This window comes from Coffea arabica, chromosome 11c (genome assembly GCF_036785885.1).
Source record: "Coffea arabica cultivar ET-39 chromosome 11c, Coffea Arabica ET-39 HiFi, whole genome shotgun sequence".
Classification (NCBI taxonomy): Eukaryota; Viridiplantae; Streptophyta; class Magnoliopsida; order Gentianales; family Rubiaceae; genus Coffea; species Coffea arabica.
This window is the reverse complement of record NC_092330.1, coordinates 25,508,403-25,527,455: the sequence shown is the minus strand read 5'-3', so window position 1 is coordinate 25,527,455 and position 19,053 is coordinate 25,508,403. Positions and strand designations below refer to the sequence as shown.

Sequence of the window (19,053 nt, the reverse complement as noted above, 5' to 3'; positions counted from 1 at the left end):
TTGGTTTTGATCAACTTATTGCTATTCCCTCAAAGGCATGAAAAGATGACATTTACAACAATCAACATGATTCAAGGTCTCTTTTTAGGAATTCGTGGAACAACACCAATTTTGATACCCGTTGTCATAGCGGACATCTTCTCAGCCCTTACCAATTGCCAAAGGAAAGGGGGTTTCTTCTATGCTTCAAATTTGCTACTTCAAATGTGGATCATGGAACATTTGGTGAAGTGATCACTTAACCCTTTGGGTTCTTGTCTCCCAGTTGAGAATTGGATCGATTCACATCGAGAGAGAGTCAGCTGCTACTACCGCGTGATGTCGTCAAGCCAGTTTATTGAGGAGTTCAACAATTTGACACCAGAAAAAGTGCAGTGGGTTCTAGATTGGACCAAGGTTAGGGACCCAGCTTTTAGGACCACTCAACATGACTTCATCCCTCTAGCTGGAGTTAATGGTCTAGTCGCCTATATTCCACAAAGGGTTATGAGACAGTTTGGTTACCCGCAAAGCATTCCTATGGTACAAGGGGTTGAAGATCTCAGATTGGGTACGGTGACCGAGAGTCAAAGCATGGTATTAGAGGCTTGGGGAAATTTGCAAGGTCTTGAGAATTTGCAGTTGGAATTGGTAAACAAGATGGCACCTGCAGTTATACCTGGGTACAGCGAATGGACCAAACAAAGGGTGGAACACGATAGGGCAAGGCAACAATCAGCATCAGCCAGTCCCGAAGAACAAATGGAGAAGCTAAGGAAAGAATTAGGGAAATCTCAAACCCAACTTATAATGGCCAACAAGGTTTTAGAAGATACCCAAGTACAGTTGAGGAGGGAGAAGAAGAAGAATGAGAAACTAGAGGAAACCATAGACGCCCTTGATAGAATTAGGCTCAGTTTAGGAAGCTCTAGAGAGTCACAAAGTACAAGTCTCTTGAGACATAGGGATTTTGTAAATATGGTTACTAAGACCATTGACGAGGTTGTAAAGAAAGATTGAACTCTTCTATATTTTTTGAGAAGTTTTCCATTTCAAAGTTCTAAATTCACTTACAGGTTTGGAAATGGGATTTTACCCCGAAGGCTTGCATCATGCTAGGCCTACCCTTGGCACAAAAAGGGTCCCCCTATAGGACATGCATCTGAATTGTTTGAACAATTACTAACTCATGTCTTTTTCCTTTTCTTTTTTGAATAAGTTGCAGAAATCTAGTAACGATTGGTTTATCTAAAGATGTCTTTTGCATCCTCAGGTAAAGTTTCAAAATAGCTTCTCGGAAAAGCCCCATTATTACGCGATCCCGAAGTAAAGCCCAAAGGAATCGTGTAGACATGAGTACTCAGCCAGAATCGTCTAATAAGATCGCTACAACTACCCAGCCGAAAGCCACAAGTTCCGGGGTTCAGTTGACTGAATTACTCACTAAATTTGGGGAAATGGCATCTGAAATGGCCGCCCAAAAGAAATTGATCGACGAGCTCATTAGTAGCGGAGTGCAGCCTGAGCCTGTGCCCGCCAAACAACCGGAATCCGAACCATTTGTCATTCCTCCAATTCAAACCACTTTTGAGGGAGTTTTTAACCCGCAGTATACTTATACTCAAAATCCTCCGTTCTATCCTTCCTATGGGCAAGGATTTCAGCCTCAAGGTGGTCCAAACATGCCTCTGGATCCACAAGCTTTTTATCAGACTACCGCAGAGCCTGTTGTGCCAGAGCATATTGTTCAAACCAAGCCAGAAGTGGGAGAGTCGTCTGCCCCGATGGATATGAAGCTACTCAAGAGGTTGGATCGTTTCGATGAGTTCATCAAGAAAAGCCAAGGTTTAAGCAAACAAGGGGTGCTAGACTACGATGATCTGTGCCTGTTTCCAAATGTACAGCTGCCCGTGGGGTTCAAGACTCCGAAATTCAATAAATATGATGGTACGGGCAACCCTAAGACACACTTGCGTTTGTTTGCCAACAAGTTGGGCAGACCGGTGGATGACGAAAACTTACCATTAAGGTTATTTCTAGAGAGTCTAGAGGGAGACGCCCTCGATTGGTATTCCAACTTAAAGCCAGAGGAGGTGAAGAATTGGTTTGATCTATCCAACGCCTTCATCAGACAATACGAATATAATTGCGGGCTAGCACCGACCAGAACTACTTTGGAAGACGCAAAGAGGCGACCATCTGAAGATCACAAGACATACGCAAAAAGATGGAGAAAGATAGCTGCCAAGGTTGAACCTCCGATGACCGAAGATGAAATTATTCGCACTTTTATAAAGGCGCATGATCCTCCACACTTTGAAGAAATCTTCCGTATGACCGGATGTTCATTTGCTGCGATTGTGAATAAACTCGAAAAGTATGATGATTTTGTGAGAATCGGGAAAATTGTTAACGTCTCTGCCTTAAAATCGCAAGTAGAAGCTTTGCAAGGGCAAGGGAGCAGTGGAAAGAAACCGCAGTTTAAAAAGAAAGAGAGGGATGCAACTTTTATCTGGAACCAGAACCCTTCGCCCAAACCCCGATACCAACACAATCCAACCTATCAACCACATTACCCTTATTATTCAAACCCGCACCATGTATATACTACCAATATCCACCACCCTCGACCTCGCCCAAGCTATCCTAACCCACCTTTAGCTTCTTTTCAAATTTCTCAACCAAATCCGCCCTAAAACCGACCTCGCCCTCCATATAACCCAAGGTTTCCTCCCCCAAATAGACTTGTTTACAGCCACCCTCAACCTCCTGAACCTTACAACCGACCCCCTAGCCGTACATTTACCAATTTAGGCAGGCCTCTGGACCAATTGTATGACCAGTTGAAGGCTGCCGGGAAAATTGGTATGGTACCCCCTCCTACCTATCCATATGGCATGCCCGCGTGGTATAACCCACAAGCTGTCTGTGCTTATCATTCAGGGGCACCCGGACATTCAACTTTGGATTGCAAGGCTCTTAAGCATAAAGTTCAAGATATGATTGAAGCTGGAGAGATTGTAATTAGGAAAAGGGAGGCACAAGGGCCGAATATAAATAGGAACCCCTTGCCGGAACATGCTAATACCATTGGGGTCATTCTGGACGACGCAGAGTATGACGAACTAGCCCAAAAATTAGCAAGGGAAGCTGAGGTGTTTGGGGTCACAGACCAACCATTTATAATAGAGGTGCCATTTGAGGAGAACAAAAGACCATTTACTTTGGATCTCACTCCAGCTGAGAGCGAGGCTTTGGAGCCAGTGGTCATCGAATTCCCATAGCAGGCGCCTGTTCTAAGTTTGCAACGAGTGCCATGGAATTACAATGAATCTGTCATACAAATTGGAGGAAAGCCAGTTGCCAAAGAGGAGGTGTCAGTGGTCACTAGATCAGGGAGAATTGCAAGTCCGTTTGGAGCTACCGTCCCGATTCAAACAAACAGTCCTGAGCTGCCCGCTAAACCAGCAATTACTGAGAAGGAAGCCTTGGATTTTCTTAAAAGGCTGCAAAGAAGCGAATATAACGTAGTCGAGAAGCTAAGCAAATCGCCCGCCCAAATATCCATGTTGGATCTGTTTTTTTCTTCAGATATGCATAGGGATGCGTTGCTCGAAGTGTTGACTAAAGCTCAAATCCCTAAAGACATTTCGGTTGCTAATTTCTCATATATAGTTGGGAATGTATTATCTACAAAGCAAATCACTTTCTCCGATGATGAATTACCAGCAGAAGGTATTGGACATAACAAGGCTCTGTACATAGCTATGAGGTGCAATGGGAAAATGCTACCAAAGGCGTTGATTGACAACGGATCTGCGCTTAATATCTGTCCTTGGAGTACCTTGGAAAAGCTAGGGTTGCAAGATATCAAGCTGAGGTCTTCAGGGACCATAGTTCGAGGTTTTGATGGAGCACAAAGGGAACCAATAGGAGAAGTGGATTTAGTGATCGAGATGGGGCCCGCATAGTTTCAAATAACCTGCCAAGTTATGCACTTTCCTAGTGTTTACAATGTTTTGCTTGGAAGGCCGTGGATTCATAAGTCGGGGCTGTGCATTCTTCATTGCATCAATTGTTAAAATTCATACTAAATGACAAGTTGATAACTATCTTTGCCGAGGAGGATTGCTTCGTAATTGCTGATTCTGGGTCCGAAGAAGATGGCAGCCGAAACGCCACAGTGACCCCTCATAACACAGCTGATATCGTCTCCGTAAGTTGGATAACAAAAGAGGAACGAGCTCTGTCAAAGGCCAGTGTCATGATGGCTAAGGAAATGATTCGCGGAGGATATGAGTTTGACAAAGGGCTGGGACGCGATTTACAAGGAATTCTGAAACCAGTGGAAATTGTGGAGAAGAAGGATTCATTCGGTTTGGGTTTCCGACCAACCGCTAAAGACATCAAAGAAATGAAGAAACGCAAGAGAGCAGAGAAAGAAGGCAGGCAAAAGGCCTTTGATATTCCACCACTGCATTATACCTTTCCACGACCAACCGAGGTGATCACGTCAGAGATTAACCCAGTTGACGAAATCGAAACCAGTCTGGCCCAATTGTTCGTTGGGGCAACATTTGAAGACAGTCTCCCAGATGAGGCCGAGTTTCCCGACATCCCTGAAGGATCAATTTCCAATTGGACAGCCGAGTTTCTGCCCATTCAGAAGGAGTTTCGGTAAAACTAGAGGGGTTTGTCATTCATGCGAATTCATGAAAATACTTCTGCATCTGTAAATAGCTAATGAAAGCATCTTTATCTTTGACTAAAATTTGCACATGTAAATATTGTTTCTGCTTGCTTTCCTTTTGTTTTCGCTTTTAATCAAAGGTTTTATGAAAATGCACAAGTGGTTCTTGTCATGATGTTTTGTTTATTTGTTTGTCATATTGCTTATTCATTTGTATGTTGTATGTTTGTTTGCTTATTATCCCACATTCGTTAATTCTTTCAGATGGCCAAAAATAAAACTGTTTGACCCTTTGGATATCACTGTTCTGGAATTGAATAATGGCAATCTCTATATCACTCACGACTTGGAGGTCTGTGAATCTGAGCTCCAAAGCGAGAGTGATAATGAGGAGGTATTCGATTCTTTTGCAAAGGATTTTGAACAATATGAGGAGAAACCAAAATCGAACCTCGAAGAAACAGAAAAGGTTAACATTGGCACTAAAGATGAAGTTGAGGTGCAAATTAGTATTCATTTGAATGAGAGGCAGAAAAAGAAGATGCTTGAATTCTTAACTGTGTTCCAGGATGTATTTACATGGTCCTATGATGATATGACTGGTATTTCAACTGATGTGGTAGTGCATAAGTTGCCCACAGACCCTACTTTTCCACCCGTAAAGCAAAAACTCCGAAAATTCAAACCAGATATGAGCCTCAAAATAAAAGAGCAAATTGAAAAATAACTCAAAACCAACATTATCATTGTTTCCCACTACCCTATTTGGCTTTCGAATCCAGTCCCTGTTCCAAAAAAGAATGGAGAGGTGCGAGTTTGTGTTGATTATAGAGATTTCAATAAGGCCAGTCCTAAAGATGATTTTCCTTTGCCAAATATTCACATTCTCCTGGACAATACCGCTGGGCATGAGATTGAATCTTTTTGTGATTGCTTCGCTGGATACCACCAGATTTTGATGGCAGAAGAGGATAGGGAGAAGACTGCTTTTATCACCCCTTGGGGCACATTTTGCTACCGAGTGATGCCCTTTGGTTTAAAGAATGCCGGAGCTACGTATCAAAGAACCATGACCACCTTGTTTCATGATATGATCCACCGGGAGATGGAGGTCTACGTGGATGACATCATAATCAAATCTAAAAGGGCAGAGAACCATTTGGTTGATTTGAAGAAGTTGTTCGAAAGGTTGCGGAAGTACAATTTGAAACTAAATCCTGCGAAATGCGCCTTTAGAGCACCAGTTGGTAAATTGTTGGGATTCATTGTTAGTAAAAGAGGCATAGAAATAGACCCAGCAAAGATCAAAGTAATTCGAGACATGCCAGTACCGAAAACTCAGAAGGACGTGAAAAGTTTCTTAGGGAAAATTAATTTTATTGGGAGATTCATTGCCCAATTAACTGCCACATGCGAGCCGTTGTTCAAATTATTACGAAAGAATGTGCCGTTGTATTGGAATGAGGAGTGCCAACAGGCTTTCGACAAGATTAAAGATTATTTGTTACATCCGCCAGTCTTGGTGCCGCCCAAGCCGGGCCGACCATTAATCATGTACCTGTCTGTACTTGATGGAGCGGTAGGGTGTGTTTTAGGTCAGCACGATGACTCCGGAAGGAAAGAACAAGCCATTTACTATCTAAGCAAGAAGTTCACGCAGTACGAGGCTAGTTATTCATTCATTGAGAAAAACTGCTGTGCATTGGCCTGGGCGGCTCAAAAGCTGAGACACTACCTGTTGAGCCATACTACTTATCTTATTTCCCGATTTGATCCTTTGAAGTATCTCTTGGAGAAGCCGATGTTAACGGGACGTCTGGCTAAATGGCAGATAATTCTCGCAGAGTTCGATATTGTTTTCACTTCACAAAAGGCTATCAAGGGGCAAGCTATAGCTGATCATTTGGCAGAAAATCCAAAGGATGATGATTATCAACCACTCCATACTTATTTCCCTGATGAGAGAGTCTTATTTGTAGGTGCCACAGACGATATAAGTGACCAAAGCCCTGAATGGAGGCTTTTCTTCGATGGACCTTCGAATTCTCTCGGAGCTGGAATTGGAGCTGTTTTGGTTTCACTCGAAGGGAAGCATTACCCTGCCGCTGCCAAATTGCAATTTGCTTGCACAAACAACATGGCTGAATATGAAGCCTGCATTTTTGGTCTCAAAATGGCTTTAGAAATGGAAATCAAAGAGTTGATAGCTTTCAGTGATTCAGATTTGCTCGTGCACCAAACCTTGAAGCAGTGGATAACCAAAGATTCAAAAATTCTGCCCTACCATTGTAGTCTGCTCACTCTGGCCAAGCAATTTCAAAATTTGGAGTTCAGACATCTCCCGTGAGCCCGAAACGCATTTGCTGATGCTTTGGCCACCTTAGTTTCTATGATCCAATATCCAAATGAATTGAGGATCGAACCAATCCAGATTCAACTTCAAGACAAGCCTGCCCACTGTTGGGTTGTAGACAAGTCCTCTGACAATATTCCTTGGTATAATGATATTAAGGAGTTTCTCAAAATTGGGTCTTACCCTCTGCATGCTAGTACAAATAATAAGAGTTTTCTGCGTAGAATGGCTTCAAAATTTTTCTTAAGTGGAGAAGTGTTGTACAAAAGAATCTCAGATTTGAACTTGTTAAGGTGCATTGACAAAGGCGAAACTCAATATATGATGAAAGAAGTGCATAGTGGCGTTTGTGGACCTCACATGAATGGCCATTTGCTAGCAAGGAAAATCATGAGAACCGGATACTTTTGGCTTACTATGGAGCGTGATTGCATAGATTTTGTCCGGAAATGTATAAAATGTCAAATGCACGGTGATGTTATACGCGCTCCACCCACTGAATTGCATAGTATGATCGCCCCATGGCCTTGTTCAATGTGGGGTATGGACGTGATTGGTACAATTGATCCTTCCGCTTCAAATGGACATCGATTTATATTGGTGGCAATTGAGTACTTTACTAAATGGGTTGAAGCGGAGTCATTCAAACATGTAACGAAGAAGGTAGTTGCCAATTTCTTGAGAGATCACATCATCTGTCGCTTTGGAGTACCCGAAACGCTTATTATAGACAATGCTAAGAATCTCAACAATGACCTGGTAGATGGACTATGCGAGCAGTTCAAGATCAGACACCGCAACTCTGCCATTTATAGGCCTCAGATGAATGGAGCCACAGAAGCCGCAAACAAGAATTTGAAAAAGATTATCTGTAAAATGACTGAAAGGCATCGCGATTGGCATGAAAAGTTGCCTTATGCATTAATGGCGTACCGGACTTCTATCCGGACATCGACTGGGGCAACGCCATCTTCACTCATGTATGGAATGGAAGCTATATTACCAGCTGAAGTTGAAATTCCTTCGCTACGAATCCTCATGGAAGCTAAATTGGAGGAGGTTGATTGGATGAAGCAGTGCCATGAGCAATTGACTTTGATCGATGAAAAGCAGCTCAATGCTATTTGTCATGGTCAGTGTTATCAGAAACGTGTGGCCCGGGCTTACAACAAAAAAATCCATCGGCATACATTCGAAGAAGGTGATAAAGTACTAAAACGGATTTTGCCAATGCAAGATGAAGGTAAAGGCAAATTTGCTCCAAATTGGCAAGGGCCGTTCATCATCCAAAAGGTATTATCCCGCGGAGCACTTATTTTGGCAGAAATGGATGGGCGGGCATTCCCTCAACCCATCAACTCGGACATGTGTAAGAAGTTCTTCATTTGATTATGCAAAATTTCTTTTAGAAATTCACGCAAACGGCGAAATGCAAGTCAGGCCATCTTCTTTTACACTTAAAACATTTTATCCCTACTTGTCCCCTTTGAGCCGTCAGATTTGACAAATTTTCCCTTGATAACCCCTGAGAATTGCAAACCCCACACTGGGACAAATTTATTTTGAAAGAAAAATGATAAAAGAGAAAGAAAGAACCCCACACTGGGGCAAATTTAGTCTTTTGAAAAAAAAATGCAAAAATAAGAAAAATGCAATACAAGATGCAAAGAGAGAAAATCCAATCAAACTGGGGCAAAATTCCTTGGTTTCGTTTAAAAATTGGAGATAATTTCAAAATGATGCAATCTCAGGTAATTGCACACCTTTCATCAAAATTTGCTTTCAAGCCTCAACCATTTTCAAAGCACCCCACCTGACCTCATTACAAAAGCCCAAAGTCCTGGCTTTCGTCACTTGCTGCATTTTTACTTGAAAGTTTGCTAATTAATTGGCAAGTGATGTCTATAATGCCTTCACCTAAAATTTATAATGGACGTGCATTTTACTGATGCCAACAATCTTTTAACCACATTTCTCAGTTGATTGGGAATGAGGTAGTTCTGCTACTCTATAGGTGAAAATCCGAAAGGGCACCTCGAAAAAAAAAAGAAATGAAAAAAGGAAAAGAAAAGAAAAAAAGAAAAGACAAAACAAAAACAAAAAAGGGGTGGGGGCAACCTTGGTGAAAACCCGAAAGGGCGCCAAGGCAGGTTTTCTCAACAGACGAAACGAGAAGGAATAGCTGGTGACCTGGTTCATTTAGACTTTTCCTCATGATTGTGATACTTCTGCCAGAATCGAATTCCGAAGCAAATATATCCAAAGGCTTGAACATGATATTCGTTGGCCAAATTTGTATTTTTCCTTTACAAATATTCTTTTGCAAAATGTATCTTTATAAATCTCTTGGTTTCTCTCGATTATTTGCGTTCGATTGCTTGTGGTTATCTGCATTCTTTTGCATGCTCATTTTTGCCTGACATAGGAAATCATCTTGCAATATATCATTGATTTTTATATGACAAATTTTTCATGCATCATTCTTTCATCATTGGATTCGAATGCATAATAAACCCTAAAGTTTGTGCAAGGAGTAAAACGCAACAAAGCTGCTACATAGATTTGGTGACGTGATAAATACGTACTTTATCAGTCTCAGAAATGGAAAGGTTTCAAAATTACAAGTTCAACTAAGCCAGACGCCGCAGAACAGAAGCAAAAGCACCACAAGACTCATGTTTACACGATTCTCAAGGCAAACCGGATCACATGATGGTGGCAAGTCCATTATTTCTTCTTTTTCTTGCAGGAACGGTGCATTTACAAATGAAACAACCACTCTACTTTTCACACCCAAATCGACGCCAGAAAAGCTCCCCAGTAAGCAAAAACGAAGCGGTGATGTTATTGGCAAAGCTTGATCATAAGATACAACATTAGCTATCGCTTCAGCTACAGAGATCAAATCTCCCTCTTGGTATAAAAGTTTGAACTACTCCCAAAAAAAAACTCAATTCATTGTTTAAACCTCCCCAGTGCAGTCCCGTTTTAAATTTATTGTTCGGGTCAGTCCCGTTTTAAATTTCTTGTTCGGGTCAGTCCCGTTTTAAATTTCCTGTTCGGATCAGTCCCGTTTTAAATTTCTTGTTCGGATCAGTCCCGTTTTAAATTCCTGTTCGGGTCAGTCCCGTTTTAAATTTCTTGTTCGGGTCAATCCCGTTTTAAATTTCTTGTTCGGGTCAGTCCCGTTTTAAATTCCTGTTCGGGTCAGTTCCGTATTAAATTTCTGTTCGGGTCAGTCCCGTTTTAAATTCCTGTTCGGGTCAGTCCCGTTTTAAATTTCTTGTTCGGGTCAGTCCCGTTTTAATTTCTTGTTCGGGTCAGTCCCGTTTTAAATTCTGTTCGGGTCAGTCCCGTTTTAAATTCCTGTTCGGGTCAGTCCCGTTTTAAATTTCTTATTCGGGTCAGTCCCGTTTTAAATTTCTTGTTCGGGTCAGTCCCGTCTTAAATTCCTGCTCGGGCCAGTCCCGTCTTAAATTTCTGTTCGGGTCAGTCCCGTTTAAATTCCTATTCGGGTCAGTCCCGTTTAAATTTCTTGTTCGGGTCAGTCCCGTTCTAAATTCCTGTTTGGGTCAATCCCATTTCAACATTTTGATAAAGAGATCAGTCCTCGTTTCAAGGGCGGCAATCGTTGGAATCATTCGCAGCCGAATAATGCAGGTAACTATTTGGTGTCTATTTCTTTGTCTCAAGTTTTTCCAAAACTCAGACAAAGAGGGGCAAACTGTAGACACCAAAATTTTAGTGTAATTTGCATTTACTATTTTGTCTTATTTTTTATTTGTCGTATTAGTTTTATTCACTTTTTAGTTTTTAGTTTTTTAGTTTTCATTTTATTATTTTTATTTGTACGTTTTTAGCATAGAATTTCTCGAAAAGAAAAAAAAGAGAAAAAAGAAAAAGAAAAAAGGAAAAGCATTCAAAAAATATGATTTAGTTGATTTTTTTAAATTCAATGTTTTCTTGAAAAAAAAAGAGAAAAATGATGAAAAATGAAAAATGATTTAAATTGTTGTTAAATGATTTACTTAAATTGTTGTTGTTTTTTTTACTTATTAAAAAAAAGAAAGAAAGAAAAAAGAAAAAAGGAGAAAACCCGCACGCAGGTTTCAGGTTGTTTAGATGTTAAAAAAAAAAAAAAGAGAGAGCCGCATGCAGCAGTGTGAAAACATATACCATTTTCTAGCAAATCCTACGGCTAACAATAAGGGGAGGATCTGAGGTTGTTTTAGAGTCATTGAGATAAGGGTTAAGGGGTTTGGATGGGATATAAAAGAAGAGGCTAAGGGTTCAAGAAGGGGGGGCATCGATTGACGGCTGCGCAGGAGAAAAACCGAGAGAGAGAAAGACCAGAAGGGGGACGGACGGCTGGAAAATTGGAAGGGAAAGGCCGAGAGAGAGTGACGGCAAAAAGAAAGAAACTGAGAGGGCTAGAGGGAGAGCTTGGGCTGGACAGTAGGGATCTGAAGGAGGAAAAGAAAGAAGAAAAGCTAGGAAAGCCGTGAGCTTGAGAGGAAAGAGAATGGCAGAGGAGAAACAAAGGAAGGAGACAGGTTTCAGACCGAAAGCCCAGAGCTTTACAGCCCTTTATCGAAGCTTGTGATCTGGGTTTGGTGAATCCCGCTCATCCAAACATACCCACCGTGGTTCGACTCCAAAGGCAGCAAAAGAGGTAGTTTTAAACACTTCTCTTGTTTGTTTCTTCTAAAACTGGAACTTGGGTTTCTTGTTTGTTAGCATGGCTGGCATCTCGGTCTTCAGAATGCATTGTTTTCGGTTGGTCGTAGCTTGGTGGAGAGATTATAACCTCAATAGCTGGGTTTTCAATGTCTGTGATTAGAAACTTATGAACCAAAAAGCTGTTAGCTTTTCGTGTTTTCTTTCTTCCATGAATTTGAATAAGTGTAGCTCGTGGGTTGCAAGTTCTGTTCTTAGTATCTTATTTGTTTTCATGATCTGGGTTTGCTCGAACTTTTGGGTTTGCTTGCTATTTCTGGGGTTGCATTTCTCCTTTCTATTACTTTGGGTCAGTGTTGGGTAATGGGTGAGTGATTGAAATGGTTTTCTTTGCAAGAGTTTTTCAAACCAGAATTTCAGAAGAAGCTTGAGTTTTTGCAGTTTCCATGTTCTTTCTCCTGCGTTTCGTCATAGTCTTATGGCTCAATATCAAAGCTGTGTTTAGAACCTTCTTGTTGGGGACATAGAAACAAATGCATATTCAGATTCGGTGCTTGGCCATTTGTTGTTGATTTTCTTTTATTAAATGTTCGGTTCACGTTAGATGGATTGTGCTTTTGTTTTGGATCAAAAATGATGATTTGTTTGTTCATGACAGCAATAGCAGAAAATTTTCCAGAATTACATGCTCCCATTCTAAATTTTTCTTTTCTTTCTTGGTTTGTTTGGACGTTGAATTTTTGGTAAGTTCGTTGTTTGGGACCGAGACTTTGATGTCGGTTTGAGATATTAGCTGAGTTTAGATGAGAAAATCACATCGGATGAACACCACAAGTGTAGCTAATCGTAGCTGAAAATTGTACAGCTTTATTGTTGGATGTTTGCATGATCTTTTGTATACATTTCTGGTGCTTAAACGCAAGGGTCTCAAGGTGAGAAATGAGATGAATGCTTAGTGATTGTGGTGTATTAGTTGCTTGGGATATCAAAATGTTGGTTGCTTGAGGTAATGAAATGAAAGGGAGCAGCGGCTGGAAATTGTAGAAGAATACTTCAGCAATGCTGAAAGTTTGTTGTTGAAGAAGCTTGTTTGCATGTTCCTTCGTAGTTGCATGGAAATTGCATGCAAATGGCTTTCAAAAATTGTACCTTGACCCCTAGTTTGTTAAGCAATGCTACAAAGGCCCAGCTATGTTCCATTTTCTTGCGATTAGGTCCTAAAGTAATTGCAATTTCAATCATTATTTGACCTTTTCTTTGCTTTTGGACCCTTGAAGTTCCTAAAATGTCTTAATTGGCCTTGATTGATTGATTAATAGTTGCTATTGGGTCCTTAGTCATTTTTCTATTTAAGAAGTTTGATCAATGATTCACTTTTGCTTGGAAATTATGCATTAGTCGATCACTTTTTTTAAGTTGCAATTGAAGAAGGATTCGATGATTTGATGGATTCAAATTGGCTTATTTACATTTTATCATTAAATTGGTGCATTAATCCTTTGCTTTGATAGTTTTAGCCCAAATTATCCCTTTCTTTGGGGACTCTAGCCCAAGTTAAATCTTGTTCACTTTATTAGCATCACAAACGGGGGAGGTATAACTTCTTTTATCCCTTTTTTGTCTCTCCTATGTGATCCAACGTGCTAAGTGAGAGTTGCATGTCTACATTGCTTTCCTTGCCTTTCCTTAATTCCTTTCATTTATTCATTTGCTTTTGTTTTTATCAAGTTATTCTTTATGGGGTATGTGTACACCTCTTGGCTTGTAATAGATAGGGCTTGGAGAGCATTTTTGTCCATTTTTTCCCTTCCCCATTTGTTTTAGTTAGCAAATGTAATAGGTTCATTAGCGTGATTACTTGCTTTTATTGCTATGTGTTAAGTTGCTTTATTAGGCTCTTGCATTTAGTCGAGCATGCTGAGTGTTATGTGCTACGTGTTTATAGGTGATTGGCATGCCTACTTGCTTTCTATAGTCATGGATGAACTTGATGGATGAATGCATGTCCACACACTAGTCCAACGCTAGTTGTGGCTCATTGTTCCGTATTCCACTAGTCCAACGCTAGTAGGAATTCATAGAAAGGGTTAGTCCAATGCTAGACCCAATAGGCCGTCCCCTCTTGTTAGTACATACTTGCATGTTTCACTACATTTCACGCATTTTTCTTAGTTTTTTAGCATTTGGCATGACCCTCCAACCCTTTCCCCTTCATTTTTAGGTTTTTGCATCCTCATGCTAGTTATAGGGTACATTTGCTTGAGAGTCCCCTTTCGATAAGGGAAACGAGCGAGTGTGGCAACAAAATAGCCTTAGCACGCTAGTTCTTCCTTCTAATCAAAGGGAAAATTAAAGTCGTGAAATTAGGAGTCATTCCCGTACCCGACTTGATGCATTCCTCTAGGTTCATGCACTCTCATTCTTATCACATCACTTCCTCACTCTTTCATCCACATTTTCTCACTACTTATATTTTTCTCAATCCACATGCCATGTTTGCACATTTTTCTTCTTTTATCATTTATTTTCTACCTCACAAATTGCACCCAATTGCACTTATATGTATCTACTATTACATTTTCATCCACTAGCACACAAACACCTTTATTTTCTCAATTGGCACACATGCACTTTTGTTACACTTGCACGCATGCACTCTTCTTACATTTCACACTTGCACTCATATTTGGGTCTTCATTTGCATTACTTGCGACCTCTATGAGAGTTTTCCTTATTGGCCATCACAACTCAATGTGATTGGGACCAAAAGCCTCATAAGAGACATTTAGATTTAGGATTGCATTTTTCTTTTTCATATCCATTAGTCACATCCAATATGCAACACATATTTTGGGTAGAAGAATTAAGAAAAGAAGGGCTAAGTCATGCAACTAGCTTTGGCTAGGGTAAGGGAGTGCCTTAGGCTTTGCCTTTGCCTTTTCCCTTATCAAATGTGACCCCCCGATCCCTTTCTTTGGTTACGTAAACCTAAAAATTCTTTAAAAAGGGTTTGTTTACTTTTTTTTTCCAAAAATGACTTTTTGGGTGATTTGGTACACCCTAACTCTATACCAAGTGGCGACTCCTTTTCTATCTGAAACCCTTTGTTTGGCCAAACCGTCGCATTTCACAATCCCATGGCCTTTTATTTTCACTTTCACACACGTTCACATACATATCCTACACACTACTCTCACACCATTCAAAAAGCGGGGCGCGACAATTAAAATTAGGGTTTCAATTAAAATATGAGAGATTTCAGAAAACCGGTTAGTCATAAGTAAACTAGGATTTTTTTATCAAACTTTAGGGTTTCTAGAATTTAGGGTTTTCTCATTTTTAAAACAAAACAATGTCTTAAATAAAGAAATCGTAATATCCTCTTGGAGACTAAACAACAATAGTATCCTAAAAGTTGGGGTATCACAATCTCCCCTCCTTAAAAGAATGTCGCCCTCGACATTTCAACTTGCACCAATCAGATCAAAACAATCCTTGAAAGCAGTCAATTACTAAGAATCTCCGATCCTATTTATCACTTAGCAACGAGCCAACAGGTAGCTAAACAAGTAACCAAATAGAACATGCAAAAGGGCTCGGTTCAACCAACTAGTTCTGAGTTGGAAATAAAGTCCCAAATATTCGAAAAATTCAGAACATGGCTTAGGTTCAAGTCGAAAATTTCTCTGGTCGGAAATATTACCCCTGGCGGTGCTGGACAACACAACAAGCTAGCACAACGGCTATATTTCACCGAAGGATCTCAGTTCAAAATTTCATCCCTGGTGGTGTTTGAAAACACAACATGCAATGCCTCACAAGTAGAATGGCGGTGCATGAAAACACAACAGGCAATGCCTCACTAGAGAGTTTTAGTTCAATCTGCTACAGAAGAGTAGTAGCTGGTCTACAACCACACAAGTACGAATAAGTTCAAAAGTAGGGTCAAAGCAGGGTTCAAACAAATAAGTTCAAAAGCAGAGCCAATTACTTCAAGTTCAAGGAGCACAGGTACGAATAAGAACTCACAAAATCCAAGTCCACTTACAGGTCGTATACGAACCAAACTACTTGCTCATGTGTAAATGAAATACCATACATTCAGTCAAATCAGGTCCACTAAGTGTACGTAAGAGCACACTCGCCTAAACAAGTTCAAGTCTCAAATGAACTCAGCCTAGTCAGTCTCAGGCAGTTCAAGTAGTTCAAATCCCAACACTTTCAAATCGGATGGTGCCAACCTTAATCAAACAAGAAGACTAGAAGCAGGGTGCAAAATCCAAAGTTTTCTCAACAATTCCGGCCACCACCATAATCTATCAAAACCCAAGCCAAACACTTATTGGACAAGTCCAAATCATTATTTCAATCTCCTCATTCAGTTAAGTCTCGAGTACAAGACAAAATCTTCTGCTCTCTAACCTGTGCCATTACAACTTACCTCAAACTCAATTATAATTTCTATTCACATCATCATACATTAAACCATGTTCCGTCCAAAATTCATGAGCATTTCCTCAGGAAAAATATCGAGTGCTCAAGTACAAGAATTCAAACTAAGAAACTTCACGACTCAGACCATACGCTCTCAAATGAAAATCAGTAAAGTCATATCTTACGCGTACCACTTCCAAGATTCACAACTTACGCTCCAAAAGAGCACTTAACTTACAAACCAATCCCATAGTCTGGCATCCTAAACTTTAAGCCTAAGATACACTATAAAAATCTGAAACCTAAGCTCTGATACCACCTGTGACGGCCCCACTTCCTCCTAGGGCGTACTCCAAGGGTTCAATGGGTCGCCTGCCTAGCTCTCGTCGGGACTCACTCATTCACTACAGTCCTCAAATAAATTACAAGATAAATCTCAAATATTACATCCAATTCTCCAAGAATTACATATCACGAGTACCAGAAAGTAAACCCTAGAAAAGCTGATAACTACAACCACCACGACAACTATACACATCTTACTAGTTAACTTATAACAAGTACGAAGTCAACTAGTCTATAACCAAAAGTCTATACACCTTCCCGAGCGATCCCCGCGTCGGCCCCCTGCTAAGCGTCGGCCTCCTGCTAAGGAAAACAAATGGAATGGGGTAAGTTATATGCTTAGTGAATAATTGGGGTTAAATGTAAAAACACATTCAAATAAACATATAAATCCAAATATTTCACATCAATACAGAAATGTAACATCACAATGGTAGGATACGGGTGGCTCCAAAACCAGTTCAATTCCCCGAACTTGAACGCCTGTTGACACTCTGTCAACCAAAGTATTCATAGTCCGTAGACTCCACTTAACTTTCCCCGTTCACCTTATCAACTCTCGCTGGCCAGTCAACAGCACACAGCAGCTCGAGCAAAACAAAATCACTTAACTTTCAACAAAGCTTTAACAAAGAACTAAATCCCAAGGTTAGCATTGAACTAATTTCGACCAAGCCCTGGCTAGCTTGAATAGTTCGTCTACCCTTAGAATCGGGCTGGAACCAAGCCCTGAAATATCTGATCTCTCAATAGATGGTATCTCTCAACAAAGTACACAACAAAGTACTTACCCAAAACAGCACACAGCAAATGGGGTTCAAGTCAAGTCACGTAATCACCCTCATCAGCACACAACAAAAGGGTGTTACTCAGCACAAAACATGTATTCTCACATTTTAAATCAAAACAAGGATGGGCTTAGATCGAGTGAGATAAAGTACACCCTCCCCTAAGTATATATTTAACATATACAAAGCACTTTAACAATTTCACATCAATAAACAACCCAATTGCCCACTTGATAAAGTTTGGCACGAAAAACGATACAATTCACTGAGCTTGACAGTCACCGTCAAAAGCCTCACAGTCTGTATTGACAGATTATATACACACATAAGTGAAATGGCCATACAATAGCAGTTTATAACTTGAACGACCGAAACCGGTCAAAAATAATAAAACAAACGGTCAAAACGACACTAAGGCCACAAGATTGTCAAAATTGGCTGAAACGGCCGGAATGGTAACAAAATAACAAAAATAGTTCTAAACGGTCCAAAATGGCAAAAACAGTTGAGAAATGTGCGTACGTGTGTGCAGAAATGAAAACGGTCGCGCGTCCGCACCCAAAAGCACAAACGGACATTTTATAGTTTTGACACCTTTTACGGTTTTAATTATAACAGAAGCTGTGGTCATCGGTTTAAGGTGTACGAGATATCGTTTTGAAGCTAAGACAAAGACCTACAACTTTGATGCGGACCACTTCATCCAGTTCATAGTATATCTAGGTCAAAATTTCAAATTACAGAACCAAAATCTCACATTTGGGCTAATTAACTACACTATGCGTAACCGACAATAACTCAGGCTACCGAAGTCCGATTTAGGTATTTTCAGCGATTTTGGAAATATAAGACATAGCACTACAACTTCTGTGTTTTGACCAAATGCTAATTCAGTACAGATCAGGGTGAACAGATGCGATCAAATTGGTAAAATGTCAAAACTGTCCCTCACGTTCTACTAAGGCAGTCAGGGGTATTTTTATCATTTTACATGCTACAGTGCTCGGATTGAGCTGAAATTTTATAGAAAACTATAAAACATCATTCTCTACAAATTTCATGTTTTAGGCTAAGCCTAATTCAACCTCTAACATGGTAAACTAGAACCAGGCAGAACAGGGAAATATGAAAACTTAAACATGGAATTTGAGCTTTTCCTCTAGAATTTCATATCTAGTAAGCATTCAAGCATCAAAGCCAACAATTACTAACACTATAACATCTATTACTAGATGAATAACCATAAGCAAGGCTGAAAATGTAAACCCTAACTCCATATTCTACATACCATTCCCAATTAGCAAATTTACCGTCATAAACCAAGAATATGAGTTTCTATCCAAACTTAAACAAGATTAATGAAGAGTAAAGGGATAGGCAGCCATGGTACCTTCCAAAAGCTCCTTGTAGGTGAGAAACCAAACACTTTCTTCCCAAACTTTTTCCACACACAACTATCTAAGCACTAAAATGAAAGTTTAATCGGTTTGGATTTTGGATTTTCACTCAACTAAGTTGGATTCAAGGTGAAGTTGCTAGCTTGTCTTCCTCTTTTTTTTTCCTCTCAAACCCACGACCATGAGGCTGGAATGGAGGAGAAAATGAAGCTTCAAGAAGGTTTATAAGATGGTAATTGGTTTGCGTCAAAGTTAGGTGGATGACCCCCAAGTGTCACCATAAGATTCAACCTTAATTTTTCCTTTTTTGTTCCCTTTTCTTGGTCAATATTTTCGGCCATCTTAAGCTGGATTAAGGGCTGATATTTTGCACTAATATCAAGGTTATTT

The 19,053-nt window shown here is 40.2% G+C and overlaps 1 protein-coding gene across 1 annotated transcript; it reads left to right on the top strand.

Annotated features, from left to right (window-relative positions):
- Positions 1-1,661: 1,661 nt before the first annotated feature.
- Positions 1,662-9,883, top strand: LOC140016512 (uncharacterized). Its single transcript, XM_072070045.1, has 5 exons — positions 1,662-2,442; positions 2,923-3,170; positions 3,267-3,926; positions 4,082-4,584; positions 9,772-9,883. The coding sequence occupies exons 1-5, from the start codon at positions 1,662-1,664 to the stop codon at positions 9,881-9,883; spliced, it is 2,304 nt and encodes a 767-aa protein (XP_071926146.1).
- Positions 9,884-19,053: the final 9,170 nt, after the last annotated feature.